The sequence below is a fragment of the Megalobrama amblycephala genome, linkage group LG22 (assembly GCF_018812025.1).
Source record: "Megalobrama amblycephala isolate DHTTF-2021 linkage group LG22, ASM1881202v1, whole genome shotgun sequence".
Taxonomy (NCBI): Eukaryota; Metazoa; Chordata; class Actinopteri; order Cypriniformes; family Xenocyprididae; genus Megalobrama; species Megalobrama amblycephala.
The window spans coordinates 22,652,466-22,668,049 of NC_063065.1; the positions used below are offsets into that span (position 1 = coordinate 22,652,466).

Consider the following 15,584-nt stretch of genomic DNA (forward strand, 5'->3'; position numbering starts at 1 on the left):
GTGCAAGACACATGAAAGCCTGCATGGAGTTTGCTAAAAAAACACCTGAAGGACTCCAAGATGGTGCCTTGTCCTTCATGTGTCTTGCACTGAGGAGAGGCTTCTGTCGGGCCACTCTGCCATAAAGCCCCGACTGGTGGAGGGCTGCAGTGATGGTTGACTTTCTACAACTTGATTGTTGAACTTGGCTGTTGATTTAACACGTTAAATATTACCGTAACTGATTAATCTAATTAACGCTAAAGTTAAATCAACAGCCCTAATATAGGTGTTACAATTTTTTATGCATTTAACGCACATGCCCCCATATACAACAGGTCAGTAAATAAGAAGTTAATATTGTTTTTTTTTAGACACAATATTGTCTGTTTTGTTCAGTTTTGCCAATGAATCTATAAAAACAAAGCAGAACTGTTAGTCTCCGTGCGATACACAGCAGTGTTTCATTCCCGTGTTTTGAACGAACTGAGTGAAACCAATGATTCAGCGGACCATTCATAAAATACTTTTTGGACTTGAAGCGGCGCTACACAAACCGATCAAACTACAGTGAGAGCGATTCAAAAGCAAACAGAGTCTACTTTGATGTCGTCCACCGATCAGTCTGTGTCTGATAGGCCTGAAGAGAACCATTTACTTCTGAATGAATGAACGACTTAATCATTAAGACATTTACTGCCACCTACTGGCAGTTTTAGTTTCTTATTTAGAGTCTAATTTTATAAAAAAATTAATTTCATATTTTCATATTAATTAAAAATAATTAAATAAAGGTATAGTCCCCCCAAAAAATGACATTTCAGTCATAATTTACTTCATGTGATGTGTAATAAATTCTATGTTGAATCAAATAAAATATTTCTTTCTGAAGCTACTTTTTGTAATGTCTATTTGATGCTTTACACAATAATGAATTTTGCCGTTAATTTCTCAGCCAAAATTGATGTGTGATTAAATTTCATTTAATTAGATTAATTAATTGCCACATCAGGTAATTAATTAGATTAAACATTTTAATCGCTTGACAGCCCTATATATATATATATATATATATATATATATATATATATATATATACGGTGTGAACATGTACTTTAGATGTTACAGCACGAGCTGGAGGTAGTCTTCTGTAGCTCTTTTTATTGGGTATCGTTTTATACGTATATCTATGCGCATTTGTTCTAGTTCCCCCACACAACATGATTTCTATCGTACATTTTCAAAATGTTAAATATTTACGATTCACAATCAGGGCGGCTCTGACAGTCTTCCGAACAGATTCAGTCACTCTTAACACATCTCAGGAAAATCTGATAAGATAATCTGTCGAAACATCAAGACAATCAGGACTTTACTTAGGATTGTCATCTATATTTACATATTTATTGTTGTGTTTTGTCTATATTTTGTAAGACAGTCAGAATGTAAATGATCATTCTGTAACTCTAGTGTATATTAGTTTGTCTGTTGTAAATCCTGCCCACTTGTTTGCATTGTGACACATGCTTCAGTGCTCTGAGAGTGTTTATAGTGCTGTGAGTTTAACACTTCATGACTGAGAGCAGAACAGAACACAATCTTCATCATCACACAAGACAAAAGAACAACAATGAACACAATCGCCTTCTTCATCTGGACTCTCACACTGTTTGCTCAAGGTTTGCGTGAGACTGTTTTTACAATGATCATTAATTCTCATAAAATGTGTAATATATGTTTGTTTGTTTGTTTTTTTTTCTTTCCTCTCAGAGTGTAGAGGACAGTACACTGTAACTCAGAGTCCAGCAATACTAGCAGCTCAACCAGGACAAGAAGTCAGAATAAACTGTAAAATAAGCAGTGCAGTATGTGGTAGTAGTTACCTACACTGGTACTTACAGAAACCTGGAGAAGCTCCTAAACTCCTCATATATTATGCTACAAGCCGTAATACTGGAACTCCATCTAGATTCAGTGGCAGTGGATCTGGCAGTGATTTCACTCTGACCATCAGTGGAGTCCAGACTGAAGATACAGGAGATTATTACTGTCAGAGTTTACACTGTCCTGGTAGTAGTCGGGTGTTCACACAGTGATAAAGAGTGGTACAAAAACCTCGGTCAGTCAGACGTCACAGTGATGCACTGATACAGCTGAGAGATACTGCAGCTGCTGATGGAGGATCACAAACAATGGTGTGTTCAAACTTTCAGAAACTTCATTTATTTATTATGATGTACTAAGTAAACATGTGAAATTTAATCTTATATCCCTTGCTTGCTTCCCCAGGTGAAAAAAAGTACACTTTCATAATGTACTTTTTAGCTCTATTTTCTCACAATACTTTAGTACTTAATATACTAAAAATTCTTCTTTAGTACTTCTTAATATAATCTTAAGAACATCTAAGTGTACACAACTGCGTTATTTTGAGACACCATGAATATGAACTAAAATGTGCTTTTAACATACTATTTCTGTATTAAAAAATGTATTTAGTTACCACTTGTAGTACAGTTGAACCTATAAATATTATTATTATTATTATTTATACTGAAAGCGCCACCACAAATGAAAATTCCTAGTGTGTGCAAGAACAGTTGGCACTAAAGCTGATTCTGACTGTGAACAAACAGCTAACAGGGAACGTTTTGGCAAGATTCTCTCATAGCTATGAACAAACATCTTCCAGTAACATTAATAGTTAGTTTAAAGTTATCTGGTCTTTAATAACTTTATTTATACATGATGTTTTTTCTGAAATGGTTTTGTTTGATTTTTTAAGGTTGCTGCTTGTTTCAGAACATCAAAAGAACATTTAAAAGTGACGTTCCCATAATGTTTGAAGAGTAATAAAATGGAATGTTCTCTTAACGTTCACATAACCAAGAAAAAATAAATAAAAATTAAAACATTTAAAAAACAGAGACCATTTAGAAATAATGTTTTCATAACTTAAAGGGAACATTAGCAAAAAGTTCTTTTTAACACATTTTAACATCTTTTTAGCATATTTTAAAACATTTTCTTGAACATATTTTTGTTAGCTGGGCTGAGAGACGAGACACAAGAGCTTTTACATTAAAATTGACATCAAAATCAGAATGTATCTGACTAGAACAAACACTTTAGATATAGAAAGACGGAACCTGGAAGTCTAATTCACCGCTGGTTACTTTGGGATTTTCCTGTGCGGTTTTATAAATGTTTTTTTCAATTTATGAGTAAAATAAGGTCTGTTGTAAATACAGCTTGACGATACTTTGACGTTTTGTTCTTCAACATAAACTGCACATTCATACCCCAAACGTTCTTATCTATTTACTTATTAAAAACAAACATTTTAAATAAAATAAACATAACTGCTGCAACATTTGCATTTTCAGTATGGGTGTGTGCAGTGGTGTAAGTTTGTTTCAAAAAACAGGCGGGACAGGAGTGTGTGTGTGTGTGTGTGTCGGGGGGGTATGCTAATACAATAATTCATGTTCAATTTCAATTATCAGTAAATCCTGTTTAACGTGATAGTTTCATCCTTAAAATCTACTATAATACACTATATTGTTAGTCCCAAGATTCTTCACATCAGTGAATAAATACATACATCTGCTGTAACTGTTTGTGTGCCCTCATGGTCTGATGGTTGAACTTTTGTTAAGCGTGTCAGAGGTTCTGGGTTGTAATCCGCCCTCGTATAGATAATCAACAGATTGAAGCGCTCGTCTGTGTGAAGACTGAACCTGAGCCTGATAACAGTGACAATAAACACTCAGCATGATTTCAAAAACAGCACCTTCCAGAGCCAGATCGCCTCTTATTTAACAAATGAATTAAATTAATATTCTGCTAGTCAACTTTCATAGTACTATGTACATCCATGGCTTGAGATGTTTCAAAAAGTGGTGGGGACAATATCAACTCTTTAAGCCATGCAAATGACGTAGTAAAGGAAAACAAAGTGGGGAGTCCAATACAGACACCGAGAAGGAAATGTCACTGTATATGGTAACTAGAAGTGAGCAACTTGCACACAACGCTAATTTCAAAGGAAAAATAAGACAGTAACTTGCAGCATATATAAATAAAAATTTTTTATATTTTTTTTTATAAACGAATCTAAACGAACATATTACAAAATCATATTTTTTAAGTGTATACTACGCAAAAACGCAATGACATCACAACGTCATTTAGCAACAAATCGATCCGCATTTAGCAACTTCCTCTGAAAATTAGTTGGCAACACTGATTATTGTCACAGACACGCCAGGCTCTACCATCACCCAACCACAGCGCACGTCATCACCCGAGTACTAATCACGCCTGCATCCCATCAGCAGCAGCACAAAAGGCACACACACTCACACAGTCACTGTCCGGTCTCGTTTGCACATGGTCTTACCTGTATGCTTACCTCAAGGACTCCTTCCAAGATACTTGCCTGTCTCCAGTGTGTTCCCAAGTCTTCTTCGTTGTTCCTCGTCTCGTGTGAGTTCCTCTGTATCTTCTCAGCTCCTGTCCGTCATCTGCCTGCGATATCTGCAAGAGAAAAGACAAGTATCACTCCAGTATCCATATCTGCCATCAATTATCTGCACTCTGTACCTGCTCCTGGTTGTTCAATAAACTATATTACCTGCATTCCAGTGTCTCTGTCCCCTTCTGTATTGTAATGATTATGTTTCACCTCTTCATGTTTCCATTAGAAGCTGTTGCTCACGGGATTTATCCATTTTTGCATCATTGATTCTGTGATCGATCCTGTGGTCTGTTTAAGAATGCAGTGAATGTGCACTTATCCCGACTATCTAAACCTGGCTTGTTATAGCTGCACGTACTCATCCTGGATCAGCAAACGCGCAGCAGACTGAGCCTGATTAAACTAGGTCAAGCTGCACTTTTTCTCTTATCCTGGCTTTCTTAATTCTACTTTTGTACAATACCCCTCTGATAACCACACACACAGTATAGGTATGCAAACTCTTGAATGGGGTCATTTTTATAAATTCAGGTTTTGTTTTGTTTTTTTGTCTTGTTGACTTTAAGTAAACATCGGTTATGTGAAATAGTTTATTCATGATCCTTATTTTGTTAAAATGATATTTTTGCAGATTCTGCAAGGGGTAAGCAAACTTTTGAGCTCAACTGTAACATTATAAAAATGAAAAGAGCCTCAAGATAAATGCTTCAGATAAATAGTTTTGAGCTGCAAATGATTTCTTCACATTCATTTGAAATTGTCCTGTATCATTTTCAGCAAACGGTTGTAATAAAGGCGAGGGACAGATCTATTCGCAGTGGTGTATAATTATTTAACAGAGCTCAGAATACTCAGAACACTAGAAACAGAACAACTGCCGTATATTGCAATCATTATGAGCACAAGTTGTAATTGCTGCCAAATCATGAACACGTTTGTTTCTCCTCAACTGAGTACATGACATTAAAGGATTAGTTCACCCAAAAATGAAAATTCTGTCATTAATTGCTCACCCTCATGTTGCTCCACTCTTGTAAGACCTTCTTTCATCTTCAGAACACAAATTAAGATATTTTTGTTGAAATCCGAGAGTTTTTTTTTTTTTGATACCGTAGAAAGCAACGTAATTTCCGTCATTCAAGGTCCAGAAAAGTATTAAAGACACTGTTAAAAAAGTCAACATGACTACAGTGGGTGCAACCTTAATGAAAGCAATGCCATAACATTAAGGTTTGTTTTGTTTTGCACATGCCTGTGATGCTGACGCAGGAGCCGGCCAATGTAAATAGTGTAGCAGAATGACAGGGGAGAGATGAATTTGTTGAATAAAATCATTATTTTTGTTTTGTTTTTGAACACAAAAAGTATTCTCGTCGCAGGTTGCACCACTGCAGTCACATTGACTGTTTCAACAATGTCTTAAGTACCTTTCTGGACCTTGAATGATGGGAATTTCGTTGCTTTCAATGGAGGATAAAAAAGCCTCTGGGATTTCATCAAAATGACTTAATTTGTGTTCCGACGATGAATGAAGGTTTTACGGATGTGGAATGACATGAGGGAGAGTAATTAATCACAAATTTCATTTTTAGGTGAACTAACCCTTTAAAGGTCCCGTTTTCCGTGTTTTTTTGAAGCTTTGATTGTGTTTATAGTGTGCAATATAACACGTGTTCATGTTTCGCGTGTAAAAAAACACAGTATTTTTCACATAATTTACTTATCTGTATACCGCTGTTTCCACTGTCATAAAATCGGGCTGATGACTTCCTTGTTCTATGAAGTCCCTCCTTCAGAAATACGTAACGAGTTCTGATTGTGCCAGCGGTTCCTGTGTTGTGATTCGACAGCTCTGAGCGCTCCTTGCCCGGAAAGGTCACGCCTCTTACCATAACGTGGAGATGCACGCGCTCAGTGTTATTGTAAACATGTCTTTAATTTTACCCTATCAATTTGAGCCGGAATCAGACCCGGTGATTGGACTGCGGGATGAAAATAACAGCGTTTCGACGACATGGCGACAAACACACTCTACAAACGCAACTCTTGTGTATTCCTGTGGGCGGAGGTTAGTCAAAAAACTGTTTTAGTGACGTCATTAAAGAAGGAAGTAGAGGGATGTAGTCCAAACTGGCCGTTCGATGTAGGCGACTTCTGTTAAATAAAATATCTCGCTTGGCATTGAACTTTGAGCTTTAAAATTTTACAGATTTTATTTATACTCTAACAACAACAACATTACACACTAACTAAAGTTTGAAACATGGGATCACGAAGAACGGGAACTTTAATAAATAGAGCTGATGACTCTGATGCCATCACAGATCAGTCTGACAGTTGAACTGAGTTTGTTATGAACTGTAACTTGACGACACATTCAGTCAGCTGCAGTATCTCAGTAAAGGCTGTTGAACTGAACTGTTAGACGCTCCATTACTGACACTGCAGTTCCTCACAGTAGAAGAGCACAGTGTGTTTTAATGCTGCTGGAGCTCATGGATGTTGTTCAGTACCAGAGAACTGAGAAATCTTCCACCCTGAACACTGATATTGTGTCATTCAGAAACACAATTAAACCAAAGAGCTGCTGCAGTTTATTACATGAACTAATAATGAGCCCAGAACAGTGTAGAATGAATGATAGAAAGTGTTCAGTGACCTTACAAAATATTAATAATGACCAAATCAATGATATACATGATTCTGTCAATAGACTTTAGAAATGTGTGTATAATTGTTTGACATGTTTCACAGCATGAGGAAGTTGTTGGAAAATGTGTTTGTGACTGATCTACAGTCTTCAGGATGATGATTTAAATAGAGAGAGTCACTTTGCATTGTCACACATGCTTCAGTGCTCTGAGAGTGTTTATAGTGCTGTGAGTTTAACACTTCATGACTGAGAGCAGAACAGAACACAATCTTCATCATCACACAAGACAAAAGAACAACAATGAACACAATCACCTTCTTCATCTGGACTCTCACACTGTTTGCTCAAGGTTTGTGGTAAAATATTCATAATGATTAATAATTTATTTTAAAATGTGAAATTTGTTTAATTTTCTTTTCTTTTTTCTCTCTCAGAGTGTAGAGGACAGATCACTGTAACTCAGAGTCCATCAACAATAACAGCTCATCCAGGACAAGAAGTCAGAATAAACTGTAAAACCAGCAGTGCAGTGTATAGTAGTAATTACTTACACTGGTACTTACAGAAGCCTGGAGAAGCTCCTAAACTCCTGATTTACTATATAAACAGACTCCAGTCAGGAACTCCATCTAGATTCAGTGGCAGTGGATCTGGCAGTGATTTCACTCTGACCATCAGTGGAGTCCAGACTGAAGATACAGGAGATTATTACTGTCAGAGTTTACACTGTCCTAGTAGCTGTGTGTTCACACAGTGATAAAGAGTGGTACAAAAACCTCGGTCAGTCAGACGTCACAGTGATGCACTGATACAGCTGAGAGATACTGCAGCTGCTGATGGAGGATCACAAACAACACAATGCTGTATCAAACCTTTCAGAGACTTTATTTATTTATTTATTTTCATGTACTAAGCATGTAACATAATCTTTATATTATAAATGTTAGTGGTGTTTGGTCCTGCAAAACTTGCCACTACAATGTAATCTAACTGCAGGAAAGTCCGTCACTTTAATTGCACTTCCATGCTTCATCACTAGATGGCGTGTCTGTTACATAACTGAGTTCTCTATCTGTCAGTCACTTTGACGTTGAGTCGATGTGATGACACTAGTGTAGAGTTTCTCAACCTTTTTCACTCGATGGCCTCCTCCTTCACCAGATCAATACTGCAGTGAAGATGCCTGACATTTCCTCTTATACTGAACTTCCACAGCAAAGAGAGAAAAGTGTTTGTATTTAAGCCTTTTTATTAACAAAACATTTGTCAAAACGACCTCTGCTTCCCCGTCGACATACAGCATGAGCGCAAATGCTTAAAGAGGAAACAATAAATCTTCCTATGGTGTCCCAGTAATTGTTCCAGATTAAACCACTGAAAATACAACATTACATACAAGTTTTGCTGAAGTTAACTCACTTATAGAATTGTTTCTTTATTCCTCTATGGCATGGTGTCGCCCTCAGGCAACATAAAACGTTTTTGGACTTCACACCGGATCTTTATATGACACGTCTGTTCAATGAAATGAGGGGCTGAAGTGGTGCAGCCTTTTCTGTTTTTCCACATTTCATGATGGTTATGTTATCAGGGACCCCCAAGAGTTAAATAAAAACAAAACAAGCCCTATAATTTAATGAAATAACACATTATGAAGAAACTACATATGTAATTAGATGATTTGATATTGAACAACTTCAATAAAACATTTGCATTTTGTTTGTAAAAGGTGTTTTTATGAATGATTTGGCTGAGTTTTCATTATATTTACACTTTTCTGACCAGCAGGTGTATCATTTTGCGAAGCAATGGTTGATTCAAAGTTTTCAAAAACTTAATTTCTTTCATCACTACAGCAAACATTTTGAACATGTGTATGTTTTACTGTTTATGCAATGATACATCAGAACATTCAACATTGTGTTTGAAATGGTAAAACATTGTTGACTTATCTTAAGTGTCTGAATTTCTCAGGAACTCTTATAGATGCAGGACTATCCTACAGCAAACACTGAACCAGACTATTAAATGTTGAGAAGGGATCTCATTGGCTGCAGGATGAGCAGAGACCAATCAGCCTGAGTCATTTGGTATTGATGTGATCGATTACAGACTGCATGTAAAGGAGCGATCGAAGCCTGTGCCATCTTCAGTTTCATGACTGAACTAGATTTCTGACATGACAATTCTTGGAGAGTTTGTGAAGGTAATGAATATGACAATGTTAATGTGTTTGGTCTGCTGCTGTTGATTATATCTGCTGTAGAGTTTGAACTCTCCACTGCCAACACACACAACATGCTGCTGCTGTACGAGCAAACATGAATCACCCCATAGCAGATCTGGACAGGTGGAGCTGGGGGAGGTGGAGGGTTTCTGAAAGTACACTGCACTGCTACAGCAAACAATAGACAAGTGTTTGAATGTTGAGCAGCAAGATCATTGATACTGATACAGCAGGAATCATTCAGTTGTGTCCTGTAGAGAATGATGTGTGAATGTGTGTGTCTGACTCTGTATATTTACTGTTACTGTGATTTGGTGATGTAAAGCAGTAAAACTTGGACTCTTTTATGGTCCTGATCTCTCCCTGTCAGGGTGTAAGCGGCAACTACTGCTCTATGACTCTGAATCAAGAGCTCTTCTTCATCAACCAACAAACAACTTTCATCCGTCTTCACAGACAAACACTAATAACACTAGATCATCTAAATCAACATCATCTTGTGTTTCTGAAGAGAATGAGTCAGTGTTTAATATGATCACCATGTTTTAGGTGTAATATATGATCCCTGTCAATCAAACTGAACAGACTGAATTCAGTTGATTTTCATGACATTTTCATATCCCTATTTTCATCGTGACATTTTCAGCAGAAGTGAAACTGGTGTGTTCCAGTCCAGATCATGTGACCAATCAAACAGTGAGACTGAAAAGCCCATTTGCATTGTCAGGGTGGAGTGATTGTGATCCTCTCAGAATAGAGCAGCTCTGTCTCCAGAGACCATGTTCAAACCCCAAGAGCTTTATTTGACTTTATTTCCTGCTACATCAAGCTTGTGAAAAGCACCTGCATCTTCATCTGTTAGTTGAATGATGTTGTCAGACACAAAGTGAACTTGTTGAGAAGCTTTATTGAATGTTACAGCAGATTGAAAGATCACACAGTGCTTTGACACGCCAGCTCTCTTTCAGTATTGAGTTGTAAATCACTACAGCTGCAGCACTAGACTCATGTGAATCCTGCCTGACACAGGACACTCAGATACGGCTCATCTTCAGGAGAGAAACATCAGCACTCAGAGCTCTTGTGGAACGAGACCTCATGAGGAGCTCCATCATGTGTTACTCTGCAGACGTACACCTCTCCCTCTTCCCAGCGTGCTTTGCTGAGGGTCAGGACGCTACTGCGGCTGTAGCGGCCGTCCCGCTGGCTCTCTGCGCTGGTCACGACCCCCTCGGTGACCTCTGACCCGTCCAGTGTCCAGCTCACCAGCGCCCCCTGTGGAGAGTAAGAGCTGAGCAGGCAGAGCAGTGCGGCTGAGTCTCCAGAGATCTGCAGAGAAGAGGGCGGCAGCAGAGACACTGAGGGCTTCACTGTGGGACCAGCTGCAGGAGACAAACACAACACATTCACAAACACTAAGAAAACACACTGATTAAACTCATAGTGAGACACATTATGGAAATATGTTTAGATTTTTTTAAGGAATAATGCTGTTCTTCTGAATGTATAAATATAACAATATCATTATTTTAGATTAAATAATTATAAAACAATATCACTATCACTTTACTTAAAGCCTTTATACACAATACATTATAAAAGTATTTTAATACATTAATTAAGCATTGTTATACACATTATAGTGTATGTATGATCTCATGTATAATTGTAACCACAGTTTCACTGTAAAAAGAAATAAGGCAACCTGTCGCATTCAACTAATTTGCTCCAGTTGAAATCAGCGTAAAAACTTTTGTTCATCTAATGAGTAACACATAGTCTTTTGAACTTCTTGTCAAGGAATATTTATCAATGCACTCCTTGTTTTTTCATCTCCATGTTTTATTTTCAAAGTTACACGACATGAACATAATTTGCTTCTTAAAAACTAGAGACACACATTTTACCCATTTTCACCCAGAGAAACAAGTTGCAAAAGCTGCAGAGAGAAGAACATAAACCTCAACACACAAATCTCAAACATGGTGATGATGAACAACAGCAGCATAAATCAAGCCAGTAAATATAAAGCAATAATCATTTTTTAATAATAATTACCTCTTTTTTTTCAACTTAGCTAGCTTTGAAAATAAAACATTGAGATGAAAAAACAAAGATTAGCTGCTCACATTGATAAATGCTAAACATTCTTTAGTTTTCTTGACAAGAAGTTTTCAGTTCAAAAAACAACCTGCTACTCATTAGATGAACAAAAGTTTTTACATTGATTTTAACTGGAGCAAATTAGTTGAGTTAACTTAAAAAGTTGAATCTCATAGTTTGCCTTATTATTATTATTATTATTATTATTATTATTATTTTTAAAGTTAGTTCAACTACTTTTTTTTTGTTTTGTTTTTTTTTTGTTTTTTTTTTGTACAGCTCTATTAATTGTTACACCTTTAGAAAGTATATGTTAAAACTCATAACAAACAACCAAGTTCAGATGCAGAGATTTGCAAGAAATGTGCAAATATTATAATGCATTTTAACTTTGGCTACAATTATTTATGAAAAGATATGAGGCATTATAACATACATTATGAATAACTTTAAGGCTTCAAGTAAAGTCTCACCATAATATCTAATAATTATTATTATTTAAAAATGTTTTTCTTGTTTCAACTGTATAACACTTTCTGAAATCTAAGTTGTATATTTTTTTTAAATGTGTAATTAAAAGGACTTACCGAGCACCAGTTTAGTTCCTCCACCGAATGTGTACCACAGTGATACAATCTAATGAAACGGTCGTACAAAAACCTCTATTCCACTCGAGTGAACACAAACTCCAGCAGAGAGAGAGAAACAACACTTCAACACACTGATATTAGAAGAAACTCACATCTTCTCAACACGCAAACATTCAGTTTGGACTAAATGATTTTCAAAGGAACAAACACACTTTCATTTAAAATGTTTGTTATCACTTGAAAAACAGTCATAATCAGTTGAAGAGTTTATTCATCTACACAGATATCATTCAGTTTGACTTTCTATCCTATATTTCTCATTCACACTCTCATCATGTGCTGATATAACACTGCTTATAGAAATATATCTGATGATCTGTGACCTCTGAGGTGACCTTTGACCTCTTTTATCATGGATGATGTTGTGGAGTTTCTCATAATGATCTTCTGTTCTTCATATGAAGCTCAATCATCATGATTCACAGAAAAACCTGCAGCTTCAAATAAATCAATCAATAATTCTGAACATTTCATATTCACATTGTTTAATCTAGTGTCACATGACCTGATTATGAGTCCTGATGAACACCATCAGGAACATAACAGGACATCAGGACTCACAAACACCATTATGTACATCATTTCTGCTTTACTCTAAAAACAGTAAAATTGATTTATTTTGTACTTGATTTCTGATGTTAACATGTTTTGAAAGGTGTAGTCCATTACAGTTTTTCTCAGTCTCTTTGGCACATTTCTCAGATCAGAACTGAAATTCTCAAAACTACTTGTTCATCCTCCACATCATCTAGTCACTTGTGCGCATCATAAAAGCAGTTTCTCATTCTTTTGAACACATTGAAAATGCTTTAGTACATTCAGGCAATTGATCATGTACAATTATTTCCTACATTATCAATTGATAATGTCATGTTGCTCAAAATGTGTTATATGGTTCTCTGTTGAATAATCGTACCCCTCAAAACATCTAGTCATTAGTTCAGTTCATCGCACAAGTCATTAAATGCAAAATGGTTGACCTAAAATGTCAAGTATATTATCTAAACATTTCTATTAGACTTTTGTAAATGTGTCCTGAATTGATGAATATTGCAGGTGAATCCTGAATTTCACTAATGTATTCAGGAAAATTTAAAGCATTAGATCAACCAATGACACAACCAGTTCTCTAAAGCAGAAAGATGCATGTCATGAATCTTCAACTGGAAAGCATATATAGACAGAAACAACACAAGAGTTTCAGTTTCTGATAATGGAAGAATGGGGTCAACAGCTGGGAAGAAGAAGAAGAGTAAGGATGTGGGGTAGAAAGGTATGGAGGCCAAACAGAGGAAGAGGTAGATAAGGCAAAGGGCATAGGCACGTTTCTGGTGAAATGAGGCCCACTATGAGGCCTCTTGTTCTCATGATCTCATGTTCTCAATCATGACCTTACAATGGCTTATGTGGGTCTAAATGTGCAGCCGAACATTTGGAGAAAAACCTTTTCCTCAATCATTCAAGCATTTCATAGACATAACAGGTATGTATTTCAGCAATGTGCACTGTACTCTAATATGGTATGCATGCTATAATCTTAATATTACAGGAGCATATTACACTTGCTTTACACTTACAGTATAGTAGACTAAATGAACTCTATACAGATACATACTATATCACACACATACACATGAATACATATAAAGGGTGTATATATAGTCTTGTCTTTTTTTATTTATCACAAGGACATTTTACAGTAATTTGTCCACTGTCATAAAAACCATAGCCATAGTTTAGGCTACATCTGAAATATTCATCACTGTTATATTGACAACATGGCTAAGCATTTTGACTATCATGTTTGAGAACAATGACACAAGGACTTGATATGTTCATTGACATAAATACTTGCTTTTGAGAGATGAACTAATGATTTTGCAGGTAATCCAAAATGTTGTGCTGTTTGTATGAATTATTTCGAGAAATGAACATACAGTTTTGTAAATTGTAAGGATGATTCAAGAAATGTACCAAAGCAACTGAGAAAAACTGTAATGTGTTTATGAAGAAATAGTTAATGTGTTTGACAAATATGTTTAAAATTATCTATATGTATGATTCTCCAGTAATTTTGGTGGCCTAAAAAGAAAGAAAGAAAGAAAAAAAAAGAAAGAAAGAAAGAAAGAAAGAAAGAAAGAAAGAAAGAAAGAAAGAAAGAAAGAAAGAAAGAAAGAAAGAAAGAAAGACCACCATGTTGAGATCACATGACCAGCTGAATTCTGCTCACTTTATTTTGGTCACATATTATCAGAAACATTCACCTTATATAAATGAATCATGAGAGTGAATAGATTATTTCTACAGCGGCACTGAAAGCTGAAAATGCTTCATCCACACTGAGAGATGTTCATATAAAGTCAAAGACTAGTGTCTCATCAGACTGTCAAACATATATATATATATATAACATTTTATAATTAAAAATGAAAAAATTGTACAATTAATCAATATGTACAGTTATTACAAAATGATTCAACATCAGTCTGAATGTAAAATCTTAGGTTGCGCTTTATTTCGATGGTCCACTTTAGATATTCTACTGACTATAAGTAACTTGTCAACTACATGTCGACTAACTCTCATTATATTAGTATCAGTAGTATCATGTATCAGTAGACTGTAGAAGAGTGTTAGGTTTGGGTTCGGATAACTAGAATAAGTTGACATGTAGTTGTAAAGTTACTTACAATCACTTGAATGTCTAAAGTAGACCATTGAAATACCACATCTTGTAGAGAGTTTATTAGTTTGTCTGTTGTAAATCCTGCCCACTTGTTTGCATTGTGACACATGCTTCAGTGCTCTGAGAGTGTTTATAGTGCTGTGAGTTTAACACTTCATGACTGAGAGCAGAACAGAACACAATCTTCATCATCACACAAGACAAAAGAACAACAATGAACACAATCACCTTCTTCATCTGGACTCTCACACTGTTTATTCAAGGTAAATGTTTCAATAAATTTTCATGCTAAAATATAATAATATCATCAACAGTGAATGTTACACAAATATCCTGCTTTTTCTATCAGGTTTCAGTGGACAGGTGACTGTGACTCAAACCCCTTCTGTAAAAATGGTTCAGATTGGTGAATCAGTGACTATAAACTGCAAAACAAACACAGTAGTGAGCAATGCCTGTGTAGGAACACATACTTGTATGGCCTGGTACCAGCAGAAACCTGGAGAAGCTCCTAAACTCATGTTTCATTCTGCAAACCAAAGAGTTTCAAACACTCCATCTAGATTCAGTGGCAGTGGATCCAGAACTGATTTCACTCTGACCATCAGTGGAGTCCAGACTGAAGATACAGGAGATTATTACTGTCAGAGTTTACATGAAATCAACAGTCAATATGTGTTCACACAGTGATAAAGAGTGGTACAAAAACCTCGGTCAGTCAGACATCACAGTGATGCACTGATACAGCTGAGAGATACTGCAGCTGCTGATGGAGGATCACAAACAACACAATGGTGTATCAAAAC

The 15,584-nt window shown here is 36.1% G+C and overlaps 1 protein-coding gene, 1 long non-coding RNA gene and 3 gene segments (V, D, J or C); 3 read left to right on the forward strand and 2 right to left on the reverse strand.

Annotated features, from left to right (window-relative positions):
• The window catches only part of LOC125258304, a 725,453-nt gene that overhangs the window by 203,240 nt on the left and 506,629 nt on the right, over nucleotides 1-15,584 (reverse strand).
• LOC125258324 lies at nucleotides 1,412-2,310 on the forward strand. The segment is given in 2 exon segments: nucleotides 1,412-1,658; nucleotides 1,750-2,310. Coding segments are annotated over 2 exon segments (375 nt in total).
• On the forward strand, nucleotides 7,290-7,983 carry LOC125258330. The segment is given in 2 exon segments: nucleotides 7,290-7,461; nucleotides 7,547-7,983. Coding segments are annotated over 2 exon segments (372 nt in total).
• LOC125258334 lies at nucleotides 10,227-12,222 on the reverse strand. The gene is made up of 2 exons (XR_007182585.1): nucleotides 12,030-12,222; nucleotides 10,227-10,721 (listed from the first exon to the last, which is right to left on the reverse strand). It is a non-coding gene; the product is annotated as an uncharacterized LOC125258334 (long non-coding RNA).
• Nucleotides 14,840-15,584, forward strand: part of LOC125258325 — a 116,476-nt gene continuing 115,731 nt past the window's right edge. Inside the window, 1 exon segment of the V gene segment in view lies at nucleotides 14,840-15,041. Within this exon segment, the coding sequence occupies nucleotides 14,993-15,041 (49 nt within the window).